This window comes from Ambystoma mexicanum, chromosome 5p (genome assembly GCF_040938575.1).
Source record: "Ambystoma mexicanum isolate Mex_15411 chromosome 5p, UKY_AmexF1_1, whole genome shotgun sequence".
NCBI classification, from domain to species: Eukaryota; Metazoa; Chordata; class Amphibia; order Caudata; family Ambystomatidae; genus Ambystoma; species Ambystoma mexicanum.
The window spans coordinates 891,303,377-891,322,169 of NC_090930.1; the positions used below are offsets into that span (position 1 = coordinate 891,303,377).

General features: G+C 47.0%; 1 protein-coding gene across 1 annotated transcript in view; it reads left to right on the forward strand.

The window, feature by feature from the left end:
* Positions 1–18,793, forward strand: part of PKD1L1 (polycystin 1 like 1, transient receptor potential channel interacting) — a 2,330,280-nt gene that overhangs the window by 1,965,508 nt on the left and 345,979 nt on the right. The window contains exon 49 of the mRNA XM_069613333.1: positions 87–227. Within this exon, the coding sequence (XP_069469434.1) occupies positions 87–227 (141 nt within the window). The remainder of the gene's footprint in view (positions 1–86; positions 228–18,793) is intronic.

The following is an 18,793-nucleotide window of genomic DNA, read 5'->3' on the forward strand; positions in this document are numbered from 1 at the left end:
CTTTAGTGAACAACATAAGGCACTTTAATAGAACCAATGATCTGTGTTTTATAAAAGAACTGATCGTATTTGTATCCATTTTTCAGATGGTTATAATTACACTTAGTCTCTGCTACTATGTGTATTTTATTTATCGTCTAATTCTGGCTGTGGACATCATTGATCATCTACAAAGAGGATTTTTCAAGGTCTTTGTAGACCTTCATTTCATCTCGTCCTGGGATCAGGTGAGAACGAATAGCAATTAACTAATGAATAGTGAAAGGAGTAGTTCTCTTTTCTGCATACAGATCCTCCCTATTTCTTAGCTATTGCTACATGCAGATGCTGCCTCATTAAGAAGGGTTGGTGTTGATGAAGAACATGGATTGCCATTCATAATCTCATTCACATTATGTTTCTTTAGGGAAGCCTCTCTTTTTAATTTCCCTTTGAAATCCGACAAATAAAATGCCATAGTGGTTTGTATTCATTCTTAGCCTCACAGGTGCCCAATAAGGCACACCCAAGGGAGAGGCAGACAAAGATGCTCATTCTTTAAAGGAGGGGGCTGCAACCTTTGGCTCTCCAGATGTTTTGCACTGCAACTCCCACCATCCCTAGCCAGCATAGTCAGCTGTGAGGGATCAAGGAAATTATAGTCCAAAATATCCAGAGAGGCGCAAGTTGAAGATGTAGGTGTTGCTATTCAGCAGTGTCTTCAAGCATTTTCTCTAATACTGTTACTCATCTACCCATGAGAGACATTGATGAAAATCATCCTAGTTACCACCAAAGGCTCTGTGCTGTCCGTACCCTATCAACTACCATGGAGTAAATCCTGTGCTGTGGGTTTGCTGAGTGAGTCTGACCTGCCTGTAGAGATCGCAGAGTTGCGGGGTGGGGGTCATGTTTCATCCTCCAATATCACTGTGTGGCCTGGGTCTGACCAATTATAAAGAACAGTATAAAAAGGTGCTAGCCTGTCCACTTCAGGATACAGCCTTCTAAAGCGGGATCCCAGAGTCCTCCTAATTGAGCCCCCAAGCACTGGGTACAATGACTGTGATAGTTTAACATGTGTGCTTCACTAAAGTTAATATCTAAACTGCAACCATGCCTCCATCTGAGGAACTACAGGTTTCTCAGGAATAACTGTGAGTAAGCACTTTGAAAAAATGAGCATCAATTACCAACAACAGTTTTTTTATTTTCAAAAGAGTTAAGAACACAGACCAACATGAAGCGCGAAAGTCAAAAAATCAGAACTGTATTGAAAAAAAGTTGATGGGTGCAAACGTTGACAACAGAAGTAATTACAAAGTTTAAACAAACTCCCTTCCTTCTGCTGAATCACTGCTTGCCACTTATCATGCTGGACCAGCTTTCACAGAGAAAACAGAAAAGTACCTTTGTTGTTTACATTGTCCTTTTGGTGAGAAAAGAAAACGCTGCCGCCCACAGATTGCCAAAATGTTGGGTACACAAAATAAAAGTTGGATGGCTTGCCGCAGGGTAAGTTTCCTTTGAGTACCTTGGTCGGCCACTGTAAGCCTGCACTCAACCTATCCCAGCCTCTTTGCAAGACCGAAGAATTATGCAATCTCATCTGCCATATAAGAATTAACTTTTATGTCCGTACACACAATTCCATGTTGAATTACAAAAATATTTATTTGTACGTTTATAAAAAATAAATATGTCCAAAGACCTGTCCAAAGACAAACAAGACAAATGTTCACTTGCAAAAATGACCATCATCAATAGATACAATGTTTTAGAATTTTATAACATCATAACAAAACCCATATTCACACGGTTTACTGTAAATGAGTAACCAAAAAGCAGTCCAAATCGTAATTATTGCAAGAGAACATTAGAAGCAGATGAAAAAGCAGACAATCCCGAGAATAACAAAGCCATATTGACAGAACAAAGCTGCCACATTCTGGCTACCAGTGAATGCTAGATCTTCTTGTAGCAAATCCTGATTGTAGGGTGGCCTACTCGAGTTTTGGCTAATGTAGCTCGATCTATGTCGATGAGTCCAGCCTTCTTCAGGGCCAAAGATTCTGCTTGTGTGGTAAGTGAACTACCTGTTGAAATTGGGAAAAGGTGGTAATATCCATGTGCAGACCAGATACTGTGAGGGGGCTGGAGATGGAAAGGAAGCCTCCTATCGAAAATAAATGTCTTTTGTGTCACGAGATACGTGGGGCGGCAGAATTGCTTACTCGCTATAAATTCATAGTCCTGTATTCTAGATGATCCACGATGCTATTGGGCCCGAATGCAGAAAACTCCATTGTCCAGTGACTGAAAATGCCACAAATGTACAGCGTAGAGAAGATTGGCGAGAATAAATTGGCAATGATGGTCCAAAATTGACCTGGTTGATTCAATAAGGGTAACCCGTCACTTGATGGCTCGCTGACACTGGCCTCTCTTGCGGCGTCTGCAAGACAGGCCTGCTCCATTGTTTAAAGGCCACAACACTCACCCAAATTCTGCTCTGCTCAGCCGTCCACAAGAAATGTGCCAGCAGGTACGACAATTATGTAGTACACAGAGTTAAAGTTCAGGCACAACCCTGGAATCTCAGAATAAGTCAGAGCACCTGAACTGTAACACACGCTCTGATACAGCAGGGCAGAGGTCCTTGTCACTGACGCAGGGCTGTCCGCCACAGCAAGGGCACAGTCAGGGTAGAATGTGAGCAGTAAATGCCAATCCAAAATCCGTAAATGCCTAATCAACTGGGCTCCTTCTCTGTGCCCAGTTGGCCCACCTAACGCCCGCAGGACTGGTGCTTTTACTGCAGCAATATTTACTTTTTCTTTTTAAAAAAAGGAAAAGCGCACACATGCCAGTGTGCCCAGGGGTCACATGCGCTTGCTTCCAGGTTGCTAAGCAACCAAATCTGCTTCGTCACTCAGCACCACCAGGCCCACCTTTTGTAGTTCTTCAGGGGGTGCCCCGGGACCCTGGATTCATTTGTGCCTAGTCCTCGCACCCTCCACTGCCTCGAGAGGATTCACTGGTTTGTAGTGTATGCATGTGCCTGGTTAGCTGTGCCATCGTGCTGTCTGCCGTGCTCCCCCCTGTGCTCCCTTGCGCCACCTTTTATCTCTGTGGGGAAGGGAAAGGGCCATCAGGTGTATGTGGTTCTGATCAATCATCTACCTCAGATACCTATGCCTTGTCCTCGATCACATCAACGCATTCTTTACCAACTACGCCGATGACACGCAGCTGGTGTTCGAGCTAAGTGGAGACTACCAGAAAGATAGTGACCAGCTCACCATGATCTACAACAATGTTGAACATTGGATGGACTCCAATTGGATGTGCCTTAATGGACAAAAACTGAGCTTATGATTTTCGGCTCCGCTTCTGTCAGAGCGAAACTATCTACCTCGTATAAATCCTTCAAAATAAAAGATACACAGATTCAGGTCCGAAGCAAAGTCAAAACCCTGGGTATGATGCTTGAAGCATCCCTGGGGACCAATGCGCAGGCCCAATTTATTAAAAAAACTGTGTTTATCACCTCAGATTATTAAAATCATTCGGCCTTGCATATCAGAGGTCAACAGTGCCACCATTGCTAGAGCCGTCATAATGTCTTGCTTGGACTATGGCAATGCCTTGGCTCTAGGGGCCTCTAAAAAATGTTTACACAGCTACCAAGTTGTCCAGAATAACGCGGTAAGGATTGTGAAGCATAAAACCAGATCACAACACATCAGTGACTCCAGAAGAGAGCTACACTGGTTGAACATTGATGATAGGGTACACTTCAAGGCCTTAACTATCGTACACAGATGTATCCATGGAAAAGCCCCGGCTTGATTGAAATCCAGGATTCATCCCTATGTTCCAGGCAGAACACTAAGATCAACCCATCTCGGCAAAATCACAGTTGCTCCACATAAACTCAAATGCAGTCTTGGCAGATCCTTCCCGATACTGGCAGCTGGTCTTTGAAATAATCTTCCCACCCACATTAGACTGGAAACCAACTACCTGAGCTTCCGCAAACAAGTGAAAACTCTCAGCTTTAAATAATCTTTTTGTGGAAACCCACTACTAGGCCCGCTGCTCATTTGTTTGTCTGTCCCGTTTTTTTTGCAAAGTACCCCTCCATTTGCAACGTGTCCTTGTCTCTGTGCCCCGAGGCCCGCGGGCTACCGGCGCATTATAAATTTAAAATAATAATAATCAATTACCTGACTTTGCCTGACCCTCGTATCGGGACATGTTAGGTAAACGGTTTTATTACAAGTCTGTTGTTTTCTACATTGGGGAAAACTGTGGATATCGGAAAAGCGGAGAGGTAACGTTTGTACATGTTCTGCGTGGTAGGATGGGGATATGGTGTTATCGGAAATGATAGTCTTTGTATTGGAAACGGGAGGGATTGGAGTATCCTACGGTACGGGATAGGGAAGGTTTGTGAAATGGACGGGAACGACCGGGATGGAGAACAGAACATAGGGGATTGTGGGAACTGTAGTATTTTATCTGAGCAGGTTGGGAATGCAGAAAATAATAATCAGAGGGACAGGAAGAACAATGATTGGGAGTATTCGGATATGGAACAGAAAAACAGGGTTTTTGGAAAAGACGGTGTCTAAATGTGACAGAGTTTGAGATCCTAGAGTATTGGTTCTGTACGGAGGGGTTATTGGGTTAATATAGAAGATATTTAAGGGGAGCAAGGGGGTGGCAGATGTGGCACAACCCATAAAGGTCTCAGAGATTTCACCTTCCTCTTCTCCTTCCTCAGTAGCATACCGCGTCTCCCATTGGGCATTCTCCTGAGCAAAACCCTGGGTTCCCCTACCCAGGTGATCTTTCCCTGCTTGTTTGTCTTCAGAGTTGGGATAAGAAAGGGCCAGCCCCTTTGTGTCCACCTGAGTAAGGGGTTACAAGGATCTACTTGGGAGAACACCCTCAGGTTTCTCACAAGCCCCAGCCCCATCTTCCCCATCACTGCCCAGAGGAAGACCCACCCAGCTAAGTCGAAGGCCTTCTCTGAGGCCAAAGCCATCACTACGTGTGGTCCTTTCAGGGACCCAGAGAGTGCCAGAGCATTGTGGATCCTCCGCAAGTTCATCCGGGTGGCCCTTCCCAGCACGAAACCGCACTTCTCCAAGTGTATTAGCCTTTTTATTAGTGGGAGCAACTGGTTAGCGAGGACCTTTGCCAAGATCTTGGCCTCCGTATGTAAGAGTGAGATTGTGCTGTATGAGGCACGCTGCTTTCCCTTTTTTGGGGATGACTACTATGTCAGCCGTCCTCAGATCTTCAGGCAGCTCACCTCTATCCCAAATTTCCTGCAGCATCTCTATCATGGTATCCCCAACTTTCTCCCAGACGCATCTCCAGAAGTCAGCTGGGAGCATGTTAGGTCCTGGCAACTTCACAGCTTGCAATCCCTGCACCGCCTCTATAAGTTCCTCTCTAGTTATCTCGGCCTCAAGCCCCAGCCGTTCCGGTTACCCCAAGCTCGGCAGCTCTTTATCTTCAGGTATCTGTCTATGTCCTTGGGGGAGGGCCGAGGGACCTCTGCGTATAGGTACTGGTAATAATCAACAAATGCTTGAGCTATGTCCTCCCCTTCCGTATATATGCCCCCCCCCGTCTCCATCTGCTATGCTCCTCTCTAGCCATGCCAGTATATCCCCCCCGGACCTCCAGGTCATACACCCTTGCTCTCTTAGCCAGGTAGGCCTGTCAGACTTTGTCCGACGCCACTTCCTTGTAAGCCCCCTTCCACCCTAGCCTGTGCCTGCTTTTTTTCACCCGACTGCCCGTCGATATGCCTCTTCTCTGCTTCCTCCACCTCTCCCTCTTTCTCCAGCAGTTTAGCTCCTCTCCCACACTCGGGTGCCCCTATCTCAGATTGCGCTACCACCCTTATCACGGTTTTATAGGCTTCCCACAGTGTTATCTACTGTTCCCGTGTTCAAGTTGAAGTATTCCTCCGATCTTTCAAAGATAGCTTCCCTAATCTTAGCATTCCCTAGGTGGTACGCCTTCAACCTCCATTCCCCTCTCCCAGTGTTCTCTTCTTTCCACTTGAATGTAGAGTGGGGCGTGGTCTGATAGCCCCCTGGGCAAATAGCATGCCTCCATCACCCTACCCATGGATGTGCAAAGTAACAACACATAGTCTAGTCTAGATTGGGAATCGTGGGCCCCGGAATAGGAGGAGAACCATTGCTGGGTGGAGGTCCCTCCATGCACCTCGCAGGCCCGTCGCCGCCAAGAAAGTTGCCAATTTGGTACGTGCCTCCCCCCCTGGGATGCCATCACCCGGGACTGTGTATCTAGATCCCTGTCCACCACATCATTACAATCGCCACCCACAATTGTAAGATCAGCCCATGTGTTGCTAGTAGTGTCTGTATATCTGTCAGAAGGTTGGCTTGCAGCAGCGGAGGCGCATAGATGCTTACTATTAGAACGGTCTCCCCCACAGGTCCCCTAAAACTTCCACATATCGACACCCACCATTCCCTTATTACTCTTCCGACCTGCAACGGTATAGTTTTGTGCACTAGGACTACCACCCCCCAGAACCACCTATGGTATCCTTCATGCTCCACCATACTGTTCTGCCCCTTCCCAAGGCATTGACACACGGATCCCATTAGGTGGGTTTCCTGTAACAAGGCTACATCCACTTTATGATCCCTGATGTGGAGCATTACCAATCCCCTCTTAATCTTGTCAAGCATACCATTGACATTTAACGTCTGGCATCTAAGCTCACTACGTTCCCCCATCTTTTGGCGTATTGTGTATTCCCCAATATCTTTGACCCGGTCCTGCTTTGATGCCACTGATTATCCCTCTTTCCCCATTGTGCACTGAACCTGTACCCCTCCTCCCCAACAAGCCCCTCCCCAAACTCCCCTTTCCCGCCCTACCCCTGATCCCCAACCCAACTCCCGGATCCCTCCCCCCTGCGTCCCCCAGATGAACCCTCCCTTCCCACCCTATACTTCTCCCAACATAGAAGCATCTGTCGCCCCATAACTATGAACTGTCCCACTCCTGACCTTGGGAGGGGGGAGGATCTGATGCGGGGGGGGGGTGAAATGGTCACTTCACCCCTACTCCCACGGGCTTGTCAACCTCCCTTCAGCCAGTGTTTTCTGCACTGACCCACCTATGTCACTTTACCATCCGGTACTTTCTGTGTGGGCACGGCTCCCGGACATTGCCCTTCACTTGCAAGTGGTCCTCAATCTTCCACCAGTCCATTGTCTCCTGTGGACCCTTCTCTTGGCACGCAATCGTTTCTTGAAACACTTGTGTATAGGCGCGTTATAAATGCCATATCATATCATCATATCAGACCCAGGCTTCCGCTGGCCTGCTGAAGAAGCTCACGCCTTTTGATTCACAAACTCGCAAAGTGGCCCCTTTCTCTCATAGCCTCCTCTTCACAGATCGATTTGGTGATATCTGGGTAGATCGCCACTGCCACTCCATTGTGTTTGATAGGTCCTTTCTGCCTTGCTGCTTGGAGTATGGCGTCCCTATCTCGATAATTCAGCAGTTTAGTGATCACTTGTTTAGGGGGGGGGGCTCCAGCGGTGGATCTGGCCCTGGGACTCTGTGTGCACGCTCAATGGAGAGAAAATGTGAGAGTCCCTGCGGTCCCATCCACCCTTGTATTAGTTGATCAAGAAATAGTTCCATGGAGGGGCCTTCCACCTTCTCTGGCAGCTTGCTCAGGCGTGTGTTTTTTCGGCGGGACCGCCCCTCTGCATCTTCCATCCTGCTTTCAAGCCAACTCTGTTCGCTTTGATAGCAGTTGAGTGTCCTTCTGCAGCGGTGTCAGTGGGTCTTCCACTGCCGATATACGGCCCTCTGCTTCCTGGAGCCTCGTGGACACGTTCCAGAGGTCCTGTCTCAATAGCCCTACATCGATGCCCACCGTCTCGGTTGCAGGTGCACCCTTTAATCCTGGATCGCCTTCAGGATTTCTTGCGGCGTCTCTGCTCCACTCGTCCCCTCCCCGGTGGCCTCCACCCACCATTGCTCTGTTGCGATCCCCATCGTATAGGCCTCCATTTTTGTCTGGCAGCCTGACCTCTTCGTCTTCTGCCTGGTCATTTTCGCCGCTCTTGTACGATGCCCCCATTCTCTCCTGCCTCTCTTTGGCCCTAATCCTCCTTTTGTTCTAATCGCCCACGCCACTCCTGCTTCCCCCTTCTGGGTGATCTCAGTCCGCGTTCTTACAGGGCCGTGTCACTTGGGGGCCGTCTGCATGGGACTGGAGGAGGAGAGGTTCCTGCGGCTCTCCCCAAGGGGTGTGGGGGCTGTACTGCTGGGGCTGGGATCTGGGCTCCGAGCCTCCCCGTCCAGGGGCCGGCCTCTTATCCATATCCTTTGTATTGCTCAGCTTGCCTGCAATCACGCCAGTGGGTGTGGGTACAACTTCTTGGTGAGCCTCCTCTCTGGCAATGTTTCAGGGGGCCCTCTCTGTCCTTGTAGTTGCTGCTGCCCACCGGTGGTGACGTGTGGGACGCCAGGGCCTGGCCTCCTCGCTGGTTGTGCCCTCAGTCCGTATTCACTCTCCAGGGCCACTGTGAGGGCCACACCCAGGGTCCCGCTCCCCTCACAACCTGCGGGGGTCGGGGTATGCTCAGAGGTGAGGCTCACTGCCCCCAGGTCCCTTCTCCAATGTCTCCCCACTACAGTTGTGAGCAATGCTGGAATCCTCCCGTCTCTATGTAGCATCCTCCTCAGGCGGCAGCCCGTTGATACGTTCTTCCGATGTGCCCCAGCTGTGCTTTGCCGGGAAGCCTTGGGGTCCGCTCTTGATGTTGACCACCTGGCCCCTCCCACCATCCAGGCATGTAGAATTTAGACAGGTGGCCGCTGGGGCTGTTTCGTGCCGTCACAGGCTTCTCCACATCCTCTCAGCGATGCGTCTGTGCCGGCATCTGCAATTTTTGTCTTCAGGGGGCCCGACGGCCACACCTGCCAGCTGCTATGCTACCCGGGGATGCGCTATGCAGACCCCGCTGCTCCCTCCTGAGTCTTGCCGGCACCGTAGGTTACTCCTCTTCTCCGCTGCACCACTTCACCTCGGCCCAGCAGCTCTGCCCCGCCCCTCCTCCACCTTCAGTGTGCGCACGCCATCTTTTGCTCGCATTCTAGATTTCTCCCTCTGCGCCCGGCTGTGCCTCAGCTCTTCACATACCCTGTGGTTTAATTTGGGTTGTCAGGGTGCCAATATTCCACTGTTTCAGCAGCCTTCCCCATGATTTCGGGGCAGAGCAAACCGTAGGAGCTTCTATCTCATGATCCGCGCCACAGCGCACCCCCTAAGCCCCAATACCTTCTTGACGAAAACATTCTCGACAACATGGATTGAATTTACATTGCCATAGCCCCACAAGTCCATGCCATATCTTCCGACGGAGGCCGCCTTCCAATTATACATTCTGAGTGTCAAATCAACTAGTTGTACCTTAAACATACCCATTGCTCTAGCAATTCCACCCATGGAGTGTTTAAATCTCATTGTTTGTTTACACATGCAGTTCAGGGCTAAAATTGGAGGCAAATCTCACTCCAAGATAATCAAAACTTTGAACTCTTGGCATCGGCTCTCCCCTGCTAAACATAGCTTGAAACTGCGGTGGACGCCTTCCTCAACGGCAAACCATCACTAGCAATTTACCTACAATTACTTTTAAATCCAGTAAATTCATGAACTGCTGTAGTGCACGAGGAGTGCATGCCAGAAGTACTGTACCGTCTGCATATGCTAGCAGGGGAAGCGCCCTTCTACCTAGCCTCGGAACGTCTGTGGTTGATTTTAACAAATGGTTATGAAGACCATTAATATACAAACAGAATAACATGGGCTCCAGGACACAGCCCTGGCACACTCCCTGCTCCACAGAGAAAAGGTATGTGCAACGTCCTTGTGCCCCACTTCTCACACATGCCTTGGTGAAACGGTGACGTTTGACCAACAAGTCTATCAAAACCATGGGGCAATTCATGGATATGAGCACGTGCCAAAGCTTCACGCGATTGACCTCATCAATAGATGTTCTCAGATACATGAAGGCAAGAAAAATAGGTTATTTGATGAAAAGAGTGTTCCACCACCAAATAAAGATTCAGGTACTGTTCTGAAGTTCCCAAACCTGGTCTAAACCCAAGCTGGATTGGGAAAAGGATGTTGGCACTCTTAGCCCAGAATTTAAGTCTCTTTATTAGGGCCCGCCCAAAGGTTTTGAACACAGAATCAAGAAGAGAAATAGGCCTATACGATGCTGGAGATGACCTGGGTCCTTTCTTACAGAGTGATTGAATTAAAGCTTGGGACCAAGAGACCAGGACCATACCCCTACCACAAATTGCAACAAAGCCCCCAGTCAAAACAGGGGCCCTAAAATCAGGCTCACATAAAAACAGGTCAGCAGGAATCTTATCAGATCCTGGGGCCCTGTTTCTAGACTGGCAGATTATGGTGGCTCAAATCTCCTCTAACGAGAAGTTAATCCATTCACCAAGGGCTCCACCCAAATTCATTGAAGTTGACCCTACTGACAGCCATTCATGGGGGAACTTCTTCAGGGCCTACACTGTACAAGGAGGTAAAATTATCCAACCATGTCTCGTCTGTGATTGTAACAGTCACTCCATTCTGCTTAAGTCTGTAGAAGGGACCATTATTTGCTATCTCCCAAAAGCATCTAGAATCATTAATCGAAGAAGCACTGACCCATTCATCACAGGCTTCTTCTTGGATCTCCCGTTTTCTTTCCCCAGTGTGAAAAAAGAGGTTGTTTCACTGCCTAAACCCCGGGCATCCTTTACTAGGGTGGCCAGGGCACGGCCATCGCCTTTGGATCCAGACCCTGGGAGTGGACAAGTGCGGGAGAATAACCTGGGTCAGGGGCCCTCTCGGAGTGGGGCAGGTGTGTCCGATGGCGAGACATGGTATCCACCCTTTCCAAATACTCCAGTCCCATCCTATTTTATAGGATATTACAACTTCCTAGATCCCCCCCCTTTCCACACACAGACACTGAGCCCAGGAAGAGGAGTTCTGAGGCTAAAAGAAGTACCACCCATGCAATACATTGGACATGTCCCACTAATAAGATGGCAGGGTCAGGCACTTGATCTTAATTACATACACCTGGGACCTATTAGCTCTCCCCACATGGTTAAAAAGTGGAACACTGAGATGAGCAAGGCCATGCACGAGAAGGAGCAGTTTTTCCAGGGCGAAAGCGAACCATGCGGTGCCGAGCGACAGGCTGAGGGACGGAACCGAGGTACGGAGAAACCATGGACACCCCAGCAAGAGTTGGCTACCTCTGAAGGGCCTTGAAGATTGTGCAAGGAAGGCCAGCTAGCGGGAAAAGACAAACCTTGTTTGTGTTTCAAGGATACCAGTCACCCTCGCGGGTGAACGGCAGAGTTGGGGAGGTGCAGCGGCAGTTGTGGTATCAGCCTTGACTTCAGGATCAAAGCCGCAATTGACGAAAATGCTGGTGAGTTGATGAAAGCAATGAAAATCCGGTCTGTGTTATTGAAACTTGATGGCAACAGTATACAAAGTATGAAGGTTGCGCATGTACTGATAAGACGTGAGTGAAGCAAAGACATTGTAAAGAACTGTAAATTAAAGATACAAAGTAACGGAGCGGTACGGCAAAAGAAGATTGCCCAATCGAAAGTCTCTGTGAAAAGTCTGATGCCGTAGAAGCGGCAGGAAGAGAAAGAAACTGAGGTGCAAGGTTTGAACTGTTAGGTTTGATTCTGGCAGAGGGAAACCTGGATGCGTGAGATGTCTTTGAAATTTGAAACAAGTACTGTGCTCGAAACTAAATATAGCAAGAGGCATTGGTGTAGTATAGAAAAAGTGACGTTTAAGGAAAGAAGGTCGAAGTGGTCATGCCGAGGTAAGAGCAAAATCCTTGCAATTTCGAAAGTCTTTGACAGTGGAAGGTAAGTGAAAGGAGGCTTGAGCCTGACAAAGGGAAGCCTATGAAGGTGTGATTGAAGCTTGGGGAAAGGAGCCCCCACAAATTGTGATTAAAAGTTTTGAGCCCGGCAGAGGAAAACCTGTACTGAATTGTAACCAAAAGGAAATTTACTTTTGTTGAACTGTATTAATTGCAAGCTAAAAGTTGACCTGGGCTGGAGTGAGACAAAGTGGAGTGATCCAGCAGATTTACTAATGACTTTTTCATGGAAGGCCAAGTGGTCCCTGTTCTACGAAATGAACTGCATCCTTGTGTCCGCAGCCAGTGTGTGTTGCAAGGTCCAAGTGTGCAACCTTACCCCGTGCTACAAAACGTGTGGAAGGGAGTTTACTCAGCCATACTGATATTTCTTTTGAACACATTACACATTCCCTTTACACATTTATTGTATTAGAAAGAGGGCAGTCATTAGGTTTATTAGCATAGGCCATTTTATTTTGACTAGGACTGTATTTTCTTTTTGTTTGATGGTCGATATTACTCCCATCTCAGTTATAGGGCAACATAGGAGTTTTCCAAACCCTTTTAAACCATCAATAAAGGTTTTGAAACTTGCAGCCCTTGTGTCAGTGCCTACTTGTGATACCATGACTCCCTCACACTAGTAACCGTCTTGAAATATCTTCGGGCACAAACAATATCCCTTCTAGAAGCTAGAGGGTCCTTCAGTCTGGCACGCAGATTACATTTAGTTTTTGTGCATTGTACATTAAACCATCTCACCCATGGCTGTCTTCTCCCTTTACTAGCCATGGTCATAAAGGTACCTGTCAGGTTGGACATTAGAGCAGAGAAAACTGACAGAGTTGGTCCCTGGGCACCCTGCTCTACCAGCAGTATATCCAACTCACGCCATTTTCCCCAAAGTATAGCCTTCAGAAGATTCTCCCGATTATTAGGTTGCCAATTCAGACTATGCTTTTGACCATATACATTCAATTCGGGAACTAAGACCTACCTAACAACCTACAACTGTTACCCCTTGGGCCTAATTGGGAATTACTGAATCCCAGAATCTCACCAAGATACAAACATAATCAATCGTTAAACGTCCCACAGCTGAGGAAAAAGTGAATTTTCCTGGTGTCTCCTCATAAAAGCAGCCATTGGCATAATGCAAACAATGACCATATAAAAGTTGCCAGAACCCAAGTCCCTCAGAACATACTTTGGGGTCTGACATGTTCGGTGATGGAATTCCAGCCATATCATCTTCCAGAACATTTTACAAGCCAGTCTACTGCCCTTCCGCTAGTTTAGCGTTGCAATCTCCACTTTATATAAATGGGAGAGCATGTAATACAGCAAATTTGACTAAACCCTCCAAGATAGTTGACAGGACTGCCAAACAGCTCCAAGCAAACTGAGCATGCAGCTTTTGTAAAAATTGATCACCAAGACATCACCACAACCCTTCCCATGGATTCTGACCACCTGCAAAAAGCAGTATGAGGATTCCAAAAGATACCACTCACTAACCCAATTGGTCTTTACCAAAACTGCAAGACCAGCACAGCTGCGCCCCCCTCGAATTCTTCTGGGCTGTAATGCCATAAGTAACAAACCCATCTTTTATCACATCATCCAAGGACCAGGTTTCCTGCAATAGAATAATATCAGCAGACTCAAAAAGGGGCAGAGTCTCTGGATTTTCTAACTTAGACTTAGCCCCAGCTCTGTTCCAAGAGAGTGACACCAGGTTCTCGGTTGCACAAAGATCAGCGGGAGATTGGAAAGTGCAGATAGTGTGGGCCCCTGACATGTTACCCAAGCTACATACGGATTGTGATGGTAAATCCATACCATCCACCTCCGTCCAACACTCAAAACAGTTAATGAGCGACAACGAGAGATTCACAGAATAATCTGGCATCTCCCAGCGACAATTAGCCCCGAGTGGATCCGGTATACCTCCAGCATCCCTCCCCATGATGACTTTAGAGCAGCGTACATCATCTGCATTTGCCAAACCTCCCATGGTCACTCCCACGGGTTACAAATGACTCAAGGTTGTCACTCACACCTCCCATGTGTCATTCACTTTTCACAGGTTATAGTGAACTGCATACCCCGTGACACAGGCTTTGGCGAATGTCGGAACAATACAGTCCCAAGGCTTAGCATGTATATTGGAATTAATACAATTAATGTATTTATTGATTAAAGACCTACAGTCCTCACGAACATCAGCTGGCAACCGGGGAACTTTGACAATTACTGCAACAAGAGGTAAAGCCTCTGGGGGCTGCTGCAAACAGGTCTGAGCCACCTTCGGATCTAGGCTATTCGCCATGTTCTAATGGCTCTCAGAACACCTGTCCGGGCACCATGATAAGGTTGGTGGATTGTGGACCATCACACCAACCTTTAAGAACAGTTGACTTCAGATAATATTCCAGCCTTGTCCAGTGGTGTAGCTACGGCGCGCTGCGCCGGGATGGACACAGTCGCTTGCACAGCACCCTTCTTAAAGTAATTTGCATGTGACCTCAAATGGTCATCCAGAATAGACAGTGTATTAAAAACATGTGCTTTAAAATCTTACTAAAAGTCCATCACACACTTACTTTTGGAGAGATCTTCATGACCCGTTCTTAGATCACCAAGGACAATGTTAATCTGGGTAAACCCCCCCAGGATGGCATCCCCCACGGCTGTGCTATCTGCACTGTCTTCACTTGCTACATCACTCACTGCACTGGCCGTGTCCTTGCCACATCCTCCCCGCCTCTGCCCACAGGCATTACAGCATCTGGGCCAACAGAGGGACCAGCAGATAAGTAACAAAAATCCAGCGGGGAGTATGCACTGGTACTATTAATTGCATCACAACCTGCCTTGCATGAATACTGAATGTCATCAGGGATAGAACCATGATCCAGAATAGCGCCCTGATTATCCGAATAGGACAAAATGACCGAGGGCAGAAAGTTTGACCCCCAAAAGTCTGACCCCCATTTTTCCACAGATATATATGTGGGGGGGTAAAGTTGAGAAAAATGTATAGGGGTAAGGTGGGGATGCTGTGGGGGGTCTCCAACCACATATATATTTGTGGGGGGAAAAAAAAAGGTTGGACTTTTGGTAGTCAGACTTTTGCATTTCACACAGATCCGATTATCCATAGAGGTCAGCACCGACTTCACAATTTCCACCATCTCCACCAAACTGGTTTCTATTTCTGGTAGCCTTGGTGAGAGGGAGACTAGGGGAGCACTAGAAGACAAAGATGACAACGATATGACCCTTTCCGTGTCCTTGATTTTTTTTTTTCATCCAGTTCCCCTGCTACCTTCTGTAAATAAAAGTCCAAAGTAGCATTGAGAGTGCCCCCCCTTGACCTGCACCGCCTCCCTTTTAACTTCTTCAGCACCCCCAATGCCTTGGTCCCAATGGGCTGGGGAGGACTCATGGTAGCTTTTCTCTAGACCATATCTCACAGCCAGCGAGTACAAGGGACCAAGCAGCAAGCAGTCTGTATGAGGTTTGGATCAAACTCAAAGCCAAAATCAAAATGCCAAGGTGCCAGTTGACCATAATAATGAGAGTAATTCAATGCTGGTATACTAGTTTGCAACACGCTTATGTCTCCCCATACACTGTACACAGATCAGCAGGCCATAAGAGACACAGGCCTCACGGTGTCAGAGTCTCCTTACAAGTGCTCTCACAGGGACTGCATAGCCATAGTGATTCACAAATGGCGGGTCCCGTACCGGCAGCAACCAAACAGCAGCAGGTAGTATCCGCCCTGCTCCCACACATGCCAACTTCCTTACATCCTTAAACACCTGCCCTCTGCATTGCTTCAGTTGTGCTCTGAGCTTAGGACTAATTGAAGGTGCTGCCTGCTCCTCCACCTGCAGTCAGGGCTACAGCCCACCCCACAGCCGGCTCCGCAATATAATTATTCTCTTCTCTGAAGACCAATTATCTTTCATTAAATCACATTTCGTCTTCCTAAGCAACACAGTTTTGTCAGGATGATTTCACAATAGTTAATCAGTGCACATCAATAGATATACAACTGTCTTTCCAATGCAACCTTCTACCACATTTTAGTTCAATTTCTCTTCTTCTTGGTACACTTGCTGGCCAGGACTAACTACTAAATGTTCCTTTCCTAGTATACTTGCCTGCCAGAATAACAACTCCTTATACTACTACTACTAGTACCAGTACTTTCTGGTGAGGATTGCTTCAAACTTCCCACACTTAAATCCTCAATAGGGAATGTTAAATCAACAATTGCTTCATGGATGATTCTTTTGACTTTCAACAACCATAAGAGGGTTATAACTTCTTCTGCAAGGATACAGTACACATTGACAATGTCTCTCACACTGATTTGTTTGCCCCAGGCAATGCAGATAACATTTCTTTCCCTTTGATGAATTTTATAAGGAGGGATTCGATTTTGCCATCTTTGGTTTTCTTTAATTGCCTTTCTTTGGCTTCGGCAATGCTTGTTATAATGTTATTTTAGGAGTCATCTTCCTTTATGTAAATCACATTCACTTTGTTTGAATATTGTCATTTTGGCTTTGGCAATGGTGGTTACAATATTCTTTTTCACTCTGGTTAAATATTGTCCCCTTTTGGCTTTGACAATGGTGGTTACAAAATTATTTTTCACTCTCTCCCTTAAGATAAGAGTTGCGCCCAAATTGCCTCAATTCATTAGTTCAGTATTCCAAAGTTTTCTTCTGAGCCAGCGATCTGTTTTGAAGCGCCCCAGGGTCACCTAACAAAGGACAACTCACCAGTCTTTCCGCGTGTCTCTGCTGGACCCGCTGCTCCGGTTTCTTCTTTTGTCGGGTTTGCACAGGCGTCTGACAGCTCCAGTAACATTTCTGTTGCTCGCATTTCCTGTAGTTGGAGCTGCCTCTCCTCCGCTCGCAGTCTGGTGAACACCACACCCGAGCGGCACATAGGACCAGGAGAGCTTCTTTCCCTCTCGGAACAGGTAGTTTCCATACCGCTTGCTGCTGTGCATTCTCGGCATCCTACAGGACTCCCGACCTCTGCCGCCACTTCGACACAGCGTCCTGCTTCCAAAACAGCGGCAGCTCCGTCTCCTACATCTTCCTCATGCTTCTACTGTTTCCTCTGAATGGCCTGCACCTGTAAGATCTTTAAATGTTTAAAGGTTGCACTCAGGTTTGGGTCATTACAACCAGTAGACTATACACTACAGTACAGTACAGTACCTCCTCTTCCTCATCTCAGTCCTCAGAACATTGGGGACCTGATGTCCATAATGTTCATATTCCTTTTAAGGTTATTCAGTTTATTCTGGTTTAATGATTTGAAGGATATACATTTAGGGGAAGTTCTCAAAGGAATTAATGGTTGACTTTTACATATTTAATTTCCCTGTTTAACATAGGGGTTTTCACACTTTATGCCTTGGAGAAATCTGGGAGAGGAAGCCTTACTATGATAACAAGCCATCAGCTTTTAATTAATTAGGAAACCTTTACCCTCATAGGAGGATAAATTCTGCGTTTCCCCTGATGAAGGCCACACATTCCCTTGATGGCATTCTCCTCCCATGTGATACACCCGGTTAATACCAACCGCAGGGTCAGGATAAGGTAGTGGCGGCCATCCCCTTGCCGCATGGGAGGATACTTTAGGCTGGGATTCTGAGAGGATTCCGCAGAATTCATCACACCAATCTTGTACATATTTCCTAATAAATCCTTTTCAGCTGAGTTCAGTAGTTGGATCATTTGTTTATTCACTTGGCTTTGTGACCAATGTCAGAGGGGAGCTCCAAGTATTGTTATGCTGCTCAGTTGTATGCTAACAAGTTCTGCCCTGCGAGCCTGGATTGGATGGGGGTGTGTGGGGAGTGGGTTGGCTGTGGTGGCTTGGTGGACAAGGAGTAGCGTTTGCAAGGTGTTTAGAGACAGATGGAGCTGTTCAAGCGTTACAGGTATTTCAGTATGTGTGTGTGTGTGTGTGTGTGTGTGTTTTCGTGTTTGCATGGTGTGAAGTGGAAAGATCAAGGATGAGTGGGTTAGTGAGGGAGAGGTTTTCCTTTGGTAGTACATATATGTGGCCAGGCCCCGCTCTGCAGTTGGATTATGTGACAAATCGAGGGATTCAGTCACCTTCCCCAAGAGGAGGAAGCACCTTCCTGTGAGGCTAGCGAGGTGAGCCTGCTATGTAGCATTCCCCCTAGGGGTGTGTGAGGGGTTAGAAATGCGAGAGTCGGACACAAAGGTATGGGTTTCTCACAAGTTGCCATTTTATTAAATAAAAAGGGGTGAGACAAATGCCGATCTTTCCCTAACTTAACAGGAATGTCCCTCCCTAAAAACAAGGCTAAAGAAAAAAGACCAAGTGTCCAAAGAGCATATGATCCTAACACTAATACATACAACAAAACTATACAAGGTTAGTTTGGCTGTCTTAAATTACTCAAAATAATATATCAATTCAAATTCCAGGGTTGGATTCCCGTCCCCTGAATCAATGCAAGAATACCTTGAACAAAGTTCAGTTTCAGGAAAGATCTGTCTCCATTCAATATTTCCTTTCATTTGGCAAAGTGAATATCTTTCTACCAAATGCTTGTTCATGAATCAAAACAACTGTCAATTTTCCACAATCTCCTGCTTGGCAAAACAAAAGTATTTTCATCAAAACACAAGTTAATCAATCAGGGCAAAAAGTTATTCTCTCAAAAGGCCAAGCAATTGAGAATACACCATACTTCTTCAAAAGAAACAATTGAGTCAGGGTGGTTCAATTATCACTTTCTGAAA